Consider the following 15398-nt stretch of genomic DNA (forward strand, 5'->3'; position numbering starts at 1 on the left):
GATGGACAGTACGATGGGGGAGAGGGATTAACTGGGGGGGGGAGGGGAGATGGAAAGTACGATGGGGGAGGGGGTTTGACTGGGGGGGGGGGAAGGGGAGATGGACAGTACGATGGGGGAGGGGGATTGACTGTGGGGGGGGGTGAAGGGGAGATGGACAGTCCGATGGGGGAGGGGGTTTGACTGGGGGGGGGAACGGGAGATGGACAGTACGATGGGGGAGGGGGATTGACTGGGGGGGGGGGAAGGGGAGATGGACAGTACGATGGGGGAGGAGGATTGACTGGGGGGGGGGAAGGGGAGATGGACAGTACGATGGGGGAGGGGGATTGACTGGGGGGGGGAAGGGGAGATGGACAGTACGATGGGGGAGGAGGATTGACTGGGGGGGGGAAGGGGAGATGGACAGTACGATGGGGGAGGGGGATTGACTGGGGGGGGGGAAGGGGAGATGGACAGTATGATGGGGGAGGAGGATTGACTGGGGGGGGGAAGGGGAGATGGACAGTACGATGGGGGAGGGGGATTGACTGGGGGGGGGGGGGGGAGGGGAGATGGACAGTACGATGGGGGAGGGGTTATTGACTGTGGGGGGGGGTGAAGGGGAGATGGACAGTACGATGGGGGAGGGGGATTGACTGGGGGGGAAGGAGAGATGGACAGTACGATGGGGGAGGGGGATTGACTGGGGGGGAAGGGGAGATGGACAGTACGATGGGGGAGGGGGTTGGGACAGTACAATGGGGGAGGGGGATTGACTGGGGGGGGAAGGGGAGATGGACAGTATGATGGGGGAGGGGGATTGACTGGGGGGGAAGGAGAGATGGACAGTACGATGGGGGAGGGGGATTGACTGGGGGGGAAGGGGAGATGGACAGTACGATGGGGGAGGGGGTTGGGACAGTACAATGGGGGAGGGGGATTGACTTGGGGGGGAAGGGGAGATGGACAGTACGATGGGGGAGGGGGATTGACTGGGGGGGAAGGAGAGATGGACAGTACGATGGGGGAGGGGGGTTGACTGGGGGGGAAGGGGAGATGGACAGTACGATGGGGGAGGGGGTTGGGACAGTACGATGGGGGAGGGGGATTGACTGGGGGGGAAGGGGAGATGGACAGAACGATGGGGGAGGGGGATTGACTGGGGGGGAAGGGGAGATGGACAGTACGATGGGGGAGGGGGGATTGACTGGGGGAGGGGAAGGGGAGATGGACAGAACGATGGGGGAGGGGGATTGACTGGGGGGGAAGGGGAGATGGACAGAACGATGGGGGAGGGGGATTGACTGGGCGGGGGGAAGGGGAGTTGGACAGAACGATGGGGGAGGGAGATTGACTGGGGGGGAAGGGGAGATGGACAGTACGATGGGGGAGGGGGATTGACTGGGGGGGGGGAAGGGGAGATGGACAGTACGATGGGGGAGGGGGATTGACTGGGGGGAAAGGGGAGATGGACAGTACGATGGGGGAGGGGGATTGACTGGGGGGGGAGGGGAGATGGACAGTACGATGGGGGAGGGGGATTGACTGGGGGGGAAGGGGAGATGGACAGTACGATGGGGGAGGGGGATTGACTGGGGGGGGGAAGGGGAGATGGACAGTACGATGGGGGAGGGGGATTGACTGGGGGGGGGAAGGGGAGATGGACAGTACGATGGGGGAGGGGTTATTGACTGTGGGGGGGGGTGAAGGGGAGATGGACAGTACGATGGGGGAGCGGGATTGACTGGGGGGGGGGAAGGGGAGATGGACAGTACGATGGGGGAGGGGGTTGGGACAGTACAATGGGGGAGGGGGATTGACTGGGGGGGGAAGGGGAGATGGACAGTACGATGGGGGAGGGGGATTGACTGGGGGGGAAGGAGAGATGGACAGTACGATGGGGGAGGGGGATTGACTGGGGGGGAAGGGGAGATGGACAGTACGATGGGGGAGGGGGTTGGGACAGTACGATGGGGGAGGGGGATTGACTGGGGGGGAAGGGGAGATGGACAGTATGATGGGGGAGGGGGATTGACTGGGGGGGGGGGAAGGGGAGATGGACAGTACGATGGGGGAGGGGGATTGACTGGGGGGGGGGGGAGTTGGACAGTACGATGGGGGAGGGGGATTGACTGGGGGGGGGAAGGGGAGTTGGACAGTGCGATGGGGGAGCGGGATTGACTGGGGGGGGTGGAGGGGAGTTGGACATTATGATGGGGGAGGGGGATTGACTGGGGGGGGAAGGGGAGTTGGACAGTACGATGGGGGAGGGGGATTGACTGGGGGGGGGAAGGGGAGATGGACAGTACGATGGGGGAGGGGGATTGACTGGGGGGGGGAAGGGGAGTTGGACAGTACGATGGGGGAGGGGTTTGACTGGGGGGGGGAAGGGGAGATGGACAGTACGATGGGGGAGGGGGATTGACTGGGGGGGGGAAGGGGAGTTGGACAGTACGATGGGGGAGCGGGATTGACTGGGGGGGGGAAGGGGAGATGGACAGTACGATGGGGGAGGGGGTTGGGACAGTACGATGGGGGAGGATGGGGTGGTCACTGAGTGGGGGGGAGGGGAGTTGGGGGCGGGCCTTGTGGACCACCGGTGGTCCAATCAGTAACCCCTCTTTGCTCCGATTCACAGCGGAAGGCCAGTCAGCCGCTGCCCCCTCGGGCCTAGCGGGACGGGAGGAGGAACCCGACTGGGAGGAGGCCAGAGTGAGCGGCCAGCAAGAGGCCGAGAACGTGCCCGGCGCTGGCCGTCCCGAGCGCCAGCGTCCGGCGGGGAACTGGCGGGACGAGGAGGGCCTGGCCGAGGATGACGGCTTCGAGGAGGGGCCGGAGTTCGACGGGAGCCCCCGGGGACCCGAGCCGGCGGGGCCAGTAGGGGGCCAGCCGCCGGAGGAGGAGGCGGAGGGCCAGGGGGCAGGCGGGAGCCAAGTCGGGGCCGGGCCGGTGGAGCGGGAGGGCCCCACCTCGGCCCAACAGGACAGCGCGGAGGCCCTGTTGGCCCCGGAGAAGAGCCTGGGCCTCAGACAGGTACTCCTGGGCTCTTGGGGAGGGGCGGTGGGGGCAGAGCCAAACTTTCGACTCGCAATCTGATCCGGACTAATTGTTCCTCCCCCCACCTCCGATCGCCCCCTCCTGCTTCCCTGACTCCATCTGCCAATGTGCCTTACCCCGCCTCCGTCACCCCGCCATTTTGTTTCGCACCCCGGAGGCGGGGCTATTCTACTGTGGAGGCGGCACCACCCCGCTCCAAAGCAGCTGGGGAGGGAACGGGAGGGGGGAGCGCCGCCAGATTTGGTTCCCATATCCCCGCTCCACCCACACACCCTGAAATGGCCCTTGTGATCATCGAACTCAGTGTGCCTCAGTACCACGCCGCCGACTGCAATTGGCCGCCCAGCCACGACGGCAGCGGCGCCGACACGGCAAAGTGCTTTTTTTTTTTCACCCAACTGGTGCCGGGTACCAGTCGTGGCTCAGTGGGCCCCTCGCTCTCGTCTCGTCCCCGAGGCAGGAGGTCGTGGGTTCCAGCCCCCGATCCGGAGACTCGAGCCCCGTAATCCAGGCCCCACACTGCCCCCCCCGGGGCCAGTACTGAGGGAGTGCCGCACTGCGCTGTCGGAGGGGCAGTACTGAGGGAGCCCCGCACTGTCAGAGGGGCGGTACTGAGGGAGCCCTGCACTGTCGGAGGGGCGGTACTGAGGGAGTGCTGCACTGTCGGAGGGGCAGTACTGAGGGAGTGCCGCACTGTCGGAGGGGCGGTACTGAGGGAGCGCCGCACTGTCGGAGGGGCAGTACTGAGGGAGTGCCGCACTGTCGGAGGGGCAGTACTGAGGGAGTGCAGCACTGTCGGAGGGGCGGTACTGAGGGAGCCCCGCACTGTCGGAGGGGCAGTACTGAGGGAGTGCCGCACTGTCGGAGGGGCAGTACTGAGGGAGCCCCGCACTGCGCTGTCGGAGGGGCAGTACTGAGGGAGCCCCGCACTGCGCTGTCGGAGGGGCAGTACTGAGGGAGTGCCGCACTGTCGGAGGGGCAGTACTGAGGGAGCCCCGCACTGCGCTGTCGGAGGGGCAGTACTGAGGGAGCGCCGCACTGTCGGAGGGGCAGTACTGAGGGAGTGCCGCACTGTCGGAGGGGCAGTACTGAGGGAGCGCCGCACTGTCGGAGGGGCAGTACTGAGGGAGCCCCGCACTGCGCTGTCGGAGGGGCAGTACTGAGGGAGCCCCGCACTGCGCTGTCGGAGGGGCAGTACTGAGGGAGCGCCGCACTGTCGGAGGGGCAGTACTGAGGGAGCGCCGCACTGTCGGAGGGGCAGTACTGAGGGAGCCCCGCACTGCGCTGTCGGAGGGCCGGGGTGAACAGTGAGAACACTTCACGGAAACTGTTTCAGCCCTTCCCGACGTCCTGAGGTCGCGAAGGCGCTGGAGAAACCTCGAGCTCACCCTCGGTGGTCCCCCTTAGTCCCTCCCAAGTCCCCCTCACCTCCCCGGCAGCCCCCACCCCCGACCTCCGCCCCCTGTGGTACATTCACCACGTCACAACACGAGTACACGGCACCGGGCGCACTACCACCGGCCCCCACAGGGTGGAGCAGTGGTCCACGCGCGGTCGGCGCTGTGTCACTACGGCCCCGCGCGCCCGCGCCAAGCGCCGACCGCTTGGGAAACGGCAGCTTGCGTCTCTCTCTCTCTCTCTCTCTCTCTCTCTCTCCATGGTAGACCGAGCCAGAGGTCCACACGCCGGGGTTGGAACCACAGCCTCAGCCGCCTCCCCAGACCCACGGGAGCAGCCAGCGAGAGCTACAAGGTGAGAGTTCGTCGGGGGGGGGAGGGGGGAAGGCCTGGGGCCTCGGAGTCCTGCCGTGTGTGTGTGTGTGTGTGTGTGGGGGCGGGGGGTGCTTGGGGATTGGTGGGCGGAGGCTGGGGGGTGGGGCGGGGGCGGTGAGGCGGGGCGTAACCTGCCATGGGTCAGAGATCAGGAGCACCAATCACAGCCTCCCCTGCTCTGTAACTGCTGCAGATTGGCAGATTCCTAAACCACCCCCAGCCCCAATTTGGCCCGGAGGCAGAGGGCGCTGGGTGTTTGCGCGGCTGGAAGGCTGTTTATGTACGCACGCCGGAAATAGGAGCAGGAGTCGGCCATTCGGCCCCTCGAGCCTGCTCCGCCATTTAATACGATCATGGCTGATCCGATCATGGACTCAGCTCCACTTCCCTGCCCGCCCCCTTATCCCCTTATCGGTTAAGAAACTGTCTATCTCTGTCTTAAATATATTCAATGTCCCGGCTTCCACAGCTCTCTGAGGCAGAGAATTCCACAGATTTACAACCCTCTGAGAGAAGAAATTCCTCCTCATCTCAGTTTTAAATGGGCGGCCCCTTATTCTAAGACCGTGCCCCCTAGTTCTAGTCTCCCCCATCAGTGGAAACATCCTCTCTGCATCCACCTTGTCGAGCCCCCCTCATAATCTGATACGTTTCGATAAGATCACCTCTCATTCTTCTGAATTCCAATGAGTAGAGGCCCAACCTCCTCAACCTTTCCTCATAAGTCAACCCCCTCATCTCCGGAATCAACCGAGTGAACCTTCTCTGAACTGCCTCCAAAAGCCAAGTATATCCTTTCGTAAATACGGAGACCAAAACTGCACGCAGTACTCCAGGTGTGGCCTCACCAATACCCTGTATAACTGGAGCAAGACTTCCCTGCTTTTATACTCCATCCCCTTTGCAATAAAGGCCAAGATTCCATTGGCCTTCCTGATCACTTGCTGTACCTGCAGACTATCCTTTTGTGTTTCATGCACAAGTACCCACATCTTTCCAGTGGGGTTCCGCAGGGCTCAGTGCTGGGTCCCTTGCTTTTTGTGGTGTACACCAATGATTTAGACTTGAATGTTGGGGGTATGATTAAGAAGTTTGCAGATGACACTAAGATCGGCCGTGTGATCGATAATGAAGAAGAAAGCTGTGGACTGCAGGAAGATATCGATGAACTGGTCAGGTGGGCAGAGCAGTGGCAAATGGAGTTCGATCCGGAGACATGTGAGGTAATGCATTTGGGGAAGGCTAACAAGGCGAGGGAATCCACATTAAATTGTCGGATACTGAGAAGTGTAGAGGAACACAGGGACCTTGGAGTGCAGGTCCACAGATCCCTGAAGGGAGCAGGCCAGGTGGATAAGGTGGTTAAGGCGGCACACGGAATACTTGCCTTTATTGGCCGAGGCGTGGAATACAAGAGCAGGGAGGTTATGCTCGAACTGTATAAAACACTGGTTAGGCCACAGCTGGAGTACTGCGTGCAGTTCTGGTCACCACATTACAGGAAGGATGTGATCGCACTGGAGAGGGTGCAGAGGAGATTTACCGGGATGTTGCCGGGACGGGAGAATTTTAGCGATGAGTAAAGATTGGATAGGCTGGGGTTGTTTTCCTTGGAACAGAGGAGGCTGAGGGGAGACCTGATTGAGGTGTATAAAATGATGAGGGGCCTGGATAGAGTGGATAGGACGGACCTGTTTCCCCTTGGCAGAGGGGTCAACAACCAGGGGGCAGAGATTGAAAGTAATTGGAGGGAGGTTTAGAGGGGATTTGAGGGGAAATGTCTTCACCCAGAGGGTGGTGGGGGTCTGGGGTGGAACTCACGGCCTGAAAGGGTGGTAGAGGCAGAAACCCTCACCACATTTGGATGGTGCAGCTTGAAGTGCCGTAACCTACAGGGCTACGGACCCAGAGCGGGAAAGTGGGATTGGGCTGGGTAGCTCTTGGTCGGCCGGAGCGGACACGATGGGCCGGAATGGCCACCTCCCGCGCTGTAAATTTCTGTGATCTGAAATCCCCGTTCCCAAAATATTAACAAGCAAAAATATTGAAAGGAAAATGATAAAAGACTTGCTTTGATTCTTCAGGGACACCTCTGATTCGTCTGCTGGGGTTATTGGCCTTTATCGCAAAGGGGATGGAGTATAAAAGCAGGGAAGTCTTGCTCCAGTTATACAGGGTATTGGTGAGGCCACAACTGGAGTACTGCGTGCAGTTTTGGTTTCCGTATTTACGAAAGGATATACTTGCTTTGGAGGCAGTTCAGAGAAGGTTCACTCGGTTGATTCCGGGGATGAGGGGATTGACTTATGAGGAAAGGTTGAGGAGGTTGGGCCTCTACTCATTGGAGTTCAGAAGAATGAGAGGTGATCTTATGGAAACGTATCAGATTATGAGGGGGCTCGACAAGGTGGATGCAGAGAGGATGTTCCCACTGATGGGGGAGACTAGAACTAGGGGGCACGGTCTTAGAATAAGGGGCCGCCCATTTAAAACTGAGATGAGGAGGAATTTCTTCTCTCAGAGGGTTGTAAATCTGTGGAATTCGCTGCCTCAGAGAGCTGTGGAAGCCGGGACATTGAATATATTTAAGACAGAGATAGACAGTTTCTTAACCGATAAGGGGATAAGGGGGCGGGCAGGGAAGTGGAGCTGAGTCCATGATCGGATCAGCCATGATCGTATTAAATGGCGGAGCAGGCTCGAGGGGCCGAATGGCCGACTCCTGCTCCTATTTCTGATGTTCTTGTGGGTAGCAGAGGCCTGGAGATGAATTGTTGATTACTGGAGCTCTCGGGGCAATGCTGGAGGATTGGTGATGATTTTAAATCAGCGTGTCCGTCTCTCTCGGCCGGGTCTCAGCTCCCCTCACAGATCCGAGCCCACACGCCGGTCCAGCTATGACATCTTACAGCCCCCACCTCCATAACATCGCACATCTCCGCCCCCTGCCTCAGCTCATCCGCTGCTGAAGCCCTCATCCGTGCCTTTGTTACCTCCAGACTTGACTGTTCCAACGCGCTGCGCTCCTGGCTAGCCTCCCACATTCTACCCGACGTAAACTCGAGGTGATCCAAAACTCGGCTGCCCCCGTGTCCTAACTCACACCGAGTCCCACTCACCCATCACCCCCTGTGCTCACTGCCCCCGTGTCCTAACTCTCACCGAGTCCCGCTCACCCAACACCCCCTGTGCTCACTGCCCCCGTGTCCTAACTCGCACCGAGTCCCACTCACCCATCACCCCCTGTGCTCACTGCCCCGTGTCCTAACTCACACCGAGTCCCACTCACCCAACACCCCCTGTGCTCACTGACCCCGTGTCCTAACTCACACCGAGTCCCGCTCACCCATCACCCCGTGTGCTCGCTGACCCCGTGTCCTAACTCGCACCGGGTCCCACTCACCCATCACCCCCTGTGCTCACTGCCCCATGTCCTAACTCACACCGAGTCCCGCTCACCCATCACCCCCTGTGCTCACTGCCCCCGTGTCCTAACTCGCACCGAGTCCCACTCACCCATCACCCCCTGTGCTCACTGCCCCGTGTCCTAACTCACACCGAGTCCCGCTCACCCATCACCCCCTGTGCTCACTGCCCCGTGTCCTAACTCGCACCCAGTCCCACTCACCCATCACCCCCTGTGCTCACTGCCCCGTGTCCTAACTCTCACCGAGTCCCGCTCACCCATCACCCCCTGTGCTCACTGCCCCGTGTCCTAACTCTCACCGAGTCCCGCTCACCCATCACCCCCTGTGCTCGCTGACCGACACTGGCTCCCGGTTAGGCAACGCCTCGATTTCAAAATTGTCATCCTGGTTTACAAATCCCTCCTCACCCCCTACCTATCTCTGTAACCTCCTCCAGCCCCACAACCCCTCCCTATCTCTGTAACCCCCTCCAGCCCCTACACCCCTCCCTATCTTTATAACCCCCTCCAGCCCCTGCACCCCTCCCTATCTCTGTAACCTCCTCCAGCCCCACAACCCCTCCCTATCTCTGTAACCCCCTCCAGCCCCTACACCCCTCCCTATCTTTGTAACCCCCTCCAGCCCCTGCACCCCTCCCTATCTCTGTAACCTCCTCCAGCCCCGACACCCCTCCCTATCTCTGTAACCCCTTCCAGCCCCTACACCCCTCCCTATCTCTGTAACCCCCTTCAGCCCCTACACCCCTCCCTATCTCTGTAACCCCCTCCAGCCCCTACACCCCTCCCTATCTCTGCAACCCACTCCAGCCCCTACACCCCTCCCCATCTCTGTAACCCCCTCCAGCCCCACGACCCCCCGAGATGTCTGCACTCCTCTAATTCTGCCCTCCTGACCATCCCTGACTATAATCGCTCCACCATCGTTGGCCGTGCCTTCTGTTGCTTGGGCCCCAAGCCCTGGAACTCCCTCCCTAAACCTCTCCGCCTCTCTCTCGCCTCCTTCAAGACGCTCCTTAAAACCTCCCTCTGTGACCCAGCTTTTGGTCGCCTTGTCCCTAATTGCTACTTGTGCGGCTCGGTGTGCAATTTTTACCGCGTAGCGCTCCTGTGAAGGGCCTCGGCACGTTTCCCGACGTTAAGGGCGCTATCTAAAGGCAACTGCTTGTTGTTGTCAATCGCAAATTGCCAAGAGCGCTCTCACAGCGCAGGCCGGAGGCAGTTGTCGCCACTTAGCGTGATCCTGTCCGACTCGGGAGCTCAGCGACGTCCGGAAGCAGGCCGAAGCCTTGACTCCCAGCCTCGCCCCCACCCCCGCCCCCTCAACACCCCTCGCCGAGCAGAAATCTCCCCCCCCCCCATTGGCCAGAGCGTGACAGAGACGTCTCTCATAGAAACATCGAAAATAGGAGCAGGAGTCGGCCATTCGGCCCCTCGAGCCTGCACCATTCAATATGATCGTGGCTGATTCTCTATCCCAACACCATATTCCCGCTTTCTCCCCATACCCCTTGATGCCTTTTGTGTCTAGAAATCTATCTATCTCCCTCTTAAATATATTCAGAGACTTGGCCTCCACAGCCTTCTGTGGTAGAGAATTCCACAGGTTCACCTCCCTCGGAGTGAAAACATTTCTCCTCATCTCGGTCCTAAATTTCCTACCCCGTATCCTGAGACTGTGACCCCTTGTTCTAGACTTCCCAGCCCCGGGGAAACATCCTCCCCGCGTCCAGTCTGTCCAACCCCGTCAGAATTTTATACCTTTCGATGAGATCCCCTCTCATTCTTCTAAACTCCAGTGAATACAGGCCCAGTCGACCCAATCTCTCCTCATACGGCAGTCCTGCCCTCCCAGGAATCAGTCTGGTGAACCTTCGCTGCACTCCCTCTATGGCCAGTATATCCTTCCTTAGGTAAGGAGACCCAAACTGCTCACAATACTCCAGGTGCGGTCTCACCAAGGCCCTGTATAACTGGAGTAAGACCTCCTTGCTCCTGTACTGAAACGCTCTCGCAATGAAGGCCAACAGACCATTTGCCTTCCTAACTGCTCGCTGCCCCGGCATGTTAGCTTTCAATGACTGGTGTACAAGGACACCCAGGTCCCTCTGTACATCCACACTTCCCGAGCCATCGCCATTTCAATAATACTTTGTCCTTATGTTTTTTCTACCAAAGTGGATAACGTCACATTTATCCACGTTAAACTGCATCTGCCATGTGTTTGCCCCCTCTCTGTGTCTTTCCCCTCTACCCCGCCCCCCCTCCCCCCCCCGCAGACCAACTGGAGTCGGTGCAGCAAGAGAACGCCAGTCTGCGATCAGTCCTGAGCATGCTGAACCAGGAGAAGTCCGAGCTGGCCAGGTCAATGATGGCCATGCAGGAGAAGGAGCTGAGGTGAGAGACTTTGCTCGGCTGGCAATACAGGGACAGGCGACAGAGGGTCAGAAAACCCAACAAAGGGTGGGGGGTACACGACGGGAGGCCGGGGGGGGGGCGGGGGGAGTGGGAGGGTCGTGAGAATCATTCACCAATAACAATCACCAATATTCAACAATCAATCACCAACAATTACCATTGTTGGTGAATATTGGTGAATGGTGAATATTGGTGAATGTTGGTGAATATTAGTGAATATTGGTGAATGTTGGTGAATATTGGTGAATGTTGGTGAATGTTGGTGAATATTGGTGATTGTTGATGAATATTGGTGAATGTTGAGTATTGGTGAATGTTGATTGTTGGTGAATATTGGTGAATGTTGGTGAATATTGGTGATTGTTGATGAATATTGGTGAATGTTGAGTATTGGTGAATGTTGATTGTTGGTGAATGTTGGTGAATATTGGTGAATGTTGGTGAATATTGGTGATTGTTGGTGAATGTTGGTGAATATTGGTGATTGTTGGTGAATATTGGTGAATGTTGAATATTGGTGAATATTGATTGTTGGTGAATGTTGGTGAATATTGGTGAATGTTGGTGAATATTGGTGAATGTTGGTGAATATTGGTGAATGGTGAATATTGGTGAATGAATATTGGTGAATATTGATGAATGTTGGTGAATATTGCTGAATGTTGAATATTGGTGAATCTTCACCAACATTCACCATTCAACATTCACCAATATTCACCAACAATATTCATCAATAATCACCAATCTAGAAACCAATATTCACTAACAATCCAATATTGAACATTCACCAATCTTCACCAACAGTCACCAATATTCAACAACAATATTACCAACAATCACCAACAATCACCAATATTCAAAAATCGCCCATATTCACCAATATTCACCAAACCTCACCAATATTCACCAATGTTTAATACTCCCCCCCGACATGATAACAATCGATAAATTACCACTGGCTTGGTACGGGGTCAGTCGACGAATATATAACATGGTGCAGAGGTCAGGAGAGAGAGGCTCCAGAAAGTTGCTCCGCAGCGCCGCCCACTGGCCAGAGCCGGCAACTGCACCGTGACGGACAGACGTTTACATGCACGATTTACAGTTCTGAGCGCTCGCACCAGCCGTACCAACGGTAAAACCATTGCGAAGGGAGGGTGATGGCAAATGTGACGGCCGGAAGCTGAAAAAGAAGTGCGGGGGGGGGGGGGGGGGGTGTGGGGGGGGGGGAGGTGTGGGGGCGGGGGAGGTGTGGGGGCGTCGGCCTGGCGAAATGTGGGCTGTTTCTACGCCCGGGCCCCAGCGAGACGAATTGCGTCGAGTTGTATTCTGGCACCCGCAGATCTCGAACTCACTCCCCGCCACCTCCCACCCTGCCCTTGTTCCCCGCAGTACCAGCCGCTTGGCGACCAATCTTCAACATGAGGTCGAATCACTCAGAACAAGCACAGTCGTTGTGGATGACAGTGGAAAGCAGTCCTACTGCATAATGGAGGCCTCATTACACGAAAGAGTATCAGCAGCAGAAAATGATGTGAGCAAACCAATGTGGGAGGGGGGGGGGGGGGGGTTTAGACAGAGAATAACGGATACCCGGGAGTGAGTTACAGGCTGGAATCTAATCGAGGGGTTCGGGGGTTTTATATATAGAATAACAGATACCCGGGAGTGAGTTACAGGCTGGAATCTAATCAAGGGGTTCGGGAGGGTTTGAATATAGAATAACAGATACCCGGGAGTGAGTTACAGACTGGAATCTAATCGAGGGTTTCGGGGGGTTTATATATAGAATAACGGATACCCGGGGGTGAGCTACAGGCTGGAATATAATTGAGGGGTTCAGGGGGTTTATATGTAGAATAACAGATACCCGGGAGTGGGTTACAGGCTGGAATCTAATCGAGGGGTTCGGGGGTTTATATATAGAATAACAGATACCCGGGAGTGGGTTACAGGCTGGAATCTAATCGATGGGTTCGGGGGTATATATATAGAATAACAGATACCCGGGAGTGAGCTACAGGCTGGAATCTAATCGAGGGGTTCGGGGGTTTATATATAGAATAACAGATACCCGGGAGTGAGTTACAGGCTGGAATCTAATCGAGGGGTTCGGGAGGGTTTGTATATAGAATAACAGATACCCGGGAGAGAGTTACAGACTGGAATCTAATCGAGGGTTTCGGGGGGTTTATATATAGAATAATAGATACCCGGGAGTGAGTTACAGGCTGGAATCTAATCGAGGGGTTCGGGCGGTTTATATATAGAATAACTGATATCCGGGAGTGAGTTACAGGCAGGAATCTAATCGAGGGGTTCCGGGGGTTTATATATAGAATAACGGATACCCGGGAGTGAGTTACAGGCTGGGATCTAATCGAGGGGTTCGGGGGGTTTATATATAGAATAACAGATACCCGGAAGTGAGTTACAGTCTGGGATCTAATCGGGGAGTTCGGGGGGTTTATATATAGAATAACGGATACCCGGGAGTGAGTTACAGGCTGGAATCTAATCGAGGGGTTCGGGGTGTTTATATATAGAATAACCGATACCCGGGAGTGAGTTACAGGCTGGAATCTAATCAAGGGGTTCGGGAGGGTTTGAATATAGAATAACAGATACCCGGGAGTGAGTTACAGACTGGAATCTAATCGAGGGTTTCGGGGGGTTTATATATAGAATAACGGATACCCGGGGGTGAGCTACAGGCTGGAATATAATTGAGGGGTTCAGGGGGTTTATATGTAGAATAACAGATACCCGGGAGTGGGTTACAGGCTGGAATCTAATCGATGGGTTCGGGGGTATATATATAGAATAACAGATACCCGGGAGTGAGCTACAGGCTGGAATCTAATCGAGGGGTTCAGGGGTTTATATATAGAATAACAGATACCCGGGAGTGAGTTACAGGCTGGAATCTAATCGAGTGGTTCGGAAGGGTTTGTATATAGAATAACTGATATCCGGGAGTGAGTTACAGGCAGGAATCTAATCGAGGGGTTCCGGGGGTTTATATATAGAATAACGGATACCCGGGAGTGAGTTACAGGCTGGGATCTAATCGAGGGGTTCGGGGGGTTTATATATAGAATAACAGATACCCGGAAGTGAGTTACAGTCTGGGATCTAATCGGGGAGTTCGGGGGGTTTATATATAGAATAACGGATACCCGGGAGTGAGTTACAGGCTGGAATCTAATCGAGGGGTTCGGGGGTTTTATATATAGAATAACATATACCCGGGAGTGAGTTACAGGCTGGAATCTAATCGAGGGTTCAGGGGGTTTATACATAGAATAACAGATACCCGGGAGTGAGTTACAGACTGGAATCTAATCGAGGGTTTCAGGAGGGTTTATAGATAGAATAACAGATACCCGGGAGTGAGTTACAGGCTGGAATCTAATTGAGGGGTTCGGGGGGTTTATATATAGAATAACGGATACCCGGGAGTGAGTTACAGGCTGGAATCTAATCGAGGGTTTCAGGAGGGTTTATAGATAGAATAACAGATACCCGGGAGTGAGTTACAGGCTGGAATGTAATCGAGGGGTTCGGGGTTTTATATATAGAATAACAGATACCCGGGAGTGAGTTACAGACTGGAATCTAATCGAGGGTTTCAGGAGGGTTTATATATAGAATAACGGATACCCGGGGGTGAGCTACAGGCTGGAATATAATTGAGGGGTTCAGGGGGTTTATATGTAGAATAACAGATACCTGGGAGTGGGTTACAGGCTGGAATCTAATCGATGGGTTCGGGGGTATATATATAGAATAACAGATACCCGGGAGTGAGCTACAGGCTGGAATCTAATCGAGGGGTTCAGGGGTTTATACATAGAATAACAGATACCCGGGAGTGAGTTACAGACTGGAATCTAATCGAGGGTTTCAGGAGGGTTTATAGATAGAATAACAGATACCCGTGAGTGAGTTACAGGCTGGAATGTAATCGAGGGGTTCGGGGTTTTATATATAGAATAACAGATACCCGGGAGTGAGTTACAGGCTGGAATCTAATCGAGGGGTTCGGGGGGTTTATATATAGAATAACAGATACCCGGGAGTGAGTTACAGGCTGGAATCTAATTGAGGGGTTCGGGGGGTTTATATATAGAATAACGGATACCCGGGAGTGAGTTACAGGCTGGAATCTAATCGAGGGATTCGGGGCGTTTATATATAGAATAACAGATACCCGGGAGTGAGTTACAGGCTGGAATCTAATCGAGGGGTTCGGGGGGGTTTATATATCGAATAACAGATACCCGGGAGTGAGTTACAGGCTGGAATCTAATCGAGGGGTTCGGGGGGGTTTATATATAGAATAACAGATACCCGGGAGTGAGTTACAGGCTTTAATCTAATCGAGGGGTTCGGGGGTTTATATATAGAATAACAGATACCCGGGAGTGAGTTACAGGCTGGAATCTAATCGAGGGTTTCAGGGGGTTTATATACAGAATAACAGAGGCCCGGGAGTGATTGCTAATCGGGTCCTTTCTCTCGCTGCAGGCTGAGATGGCCAGAGCCCAGCTGGCAACGCTGTTGGAGAAATTTAAACGCGTGGATCGAGACAATCAAATGATGGCCGACGAGATCCACGTGTTCCGCGAGGAGATTGGAAGACTGCGTCAATGCCACCCCGCGGTGAGATCTATTTCTGTTTCCGCCCGCCCTCCCCAGCCGAGTTCCTCCTCCCGTCTCCACCGGCGAGGCCGGGGTTCGGG

At 55.9% G+C, this 15398-nt stretch overlaps 1 protein-coding gene across 1 annotated transcript in view; it reads left to right on the forward strand.

Annotated features, from left to right (window-relative positions):
• Window positions 1–2620: 2620 nt before the first annotated feature.
• The window catches only part of LOC139242225 (uncharacterized), a gene marked incomplete at its 5' end in the record, with an annotated part of 38521 nt that continues 25743 nt past the window's right edge, over window positions 2621–15398 (forward strand). Inside the window, 5 exons of the mRNA XM_070870285.1 lie at window positions 2621–3015; window positions 4704–4791; window positions 10515–10632; window positions 12046–12187; window positions 15184–15318. Of these exons, the coding sequence (XP_070726386.1) occupies window positions 2621–3015; window positions 4704–4791; window positions 10515–10632; window positions 12046–12187; window positions 15184–15318 (878 nt within the window). The remainder of the gene's footprint in view (window positions 3016–4703; window positions 4792–10514; window positions 10633–12045; window positions 12188–15183; window positions 15319–15398) is intronic.

The sequence above is a fragment of the Pristiophorus japonicus genome, unplaced genomic scaffold (assembly GCF_044704955.1).
Source record: "Pristiophorus japonicus isolate sPriJap1 unplaced genomic scaffold, sPriJap1.hap1 HAP1_SCAFFOLD_1262, whole genome shotgun sequence".
NCBI lineage: Eukaryota > Metazoa > Chordata > Chondrichthyes > Pristiophoridae > Pristiophorus > Pristiophorus japonicus.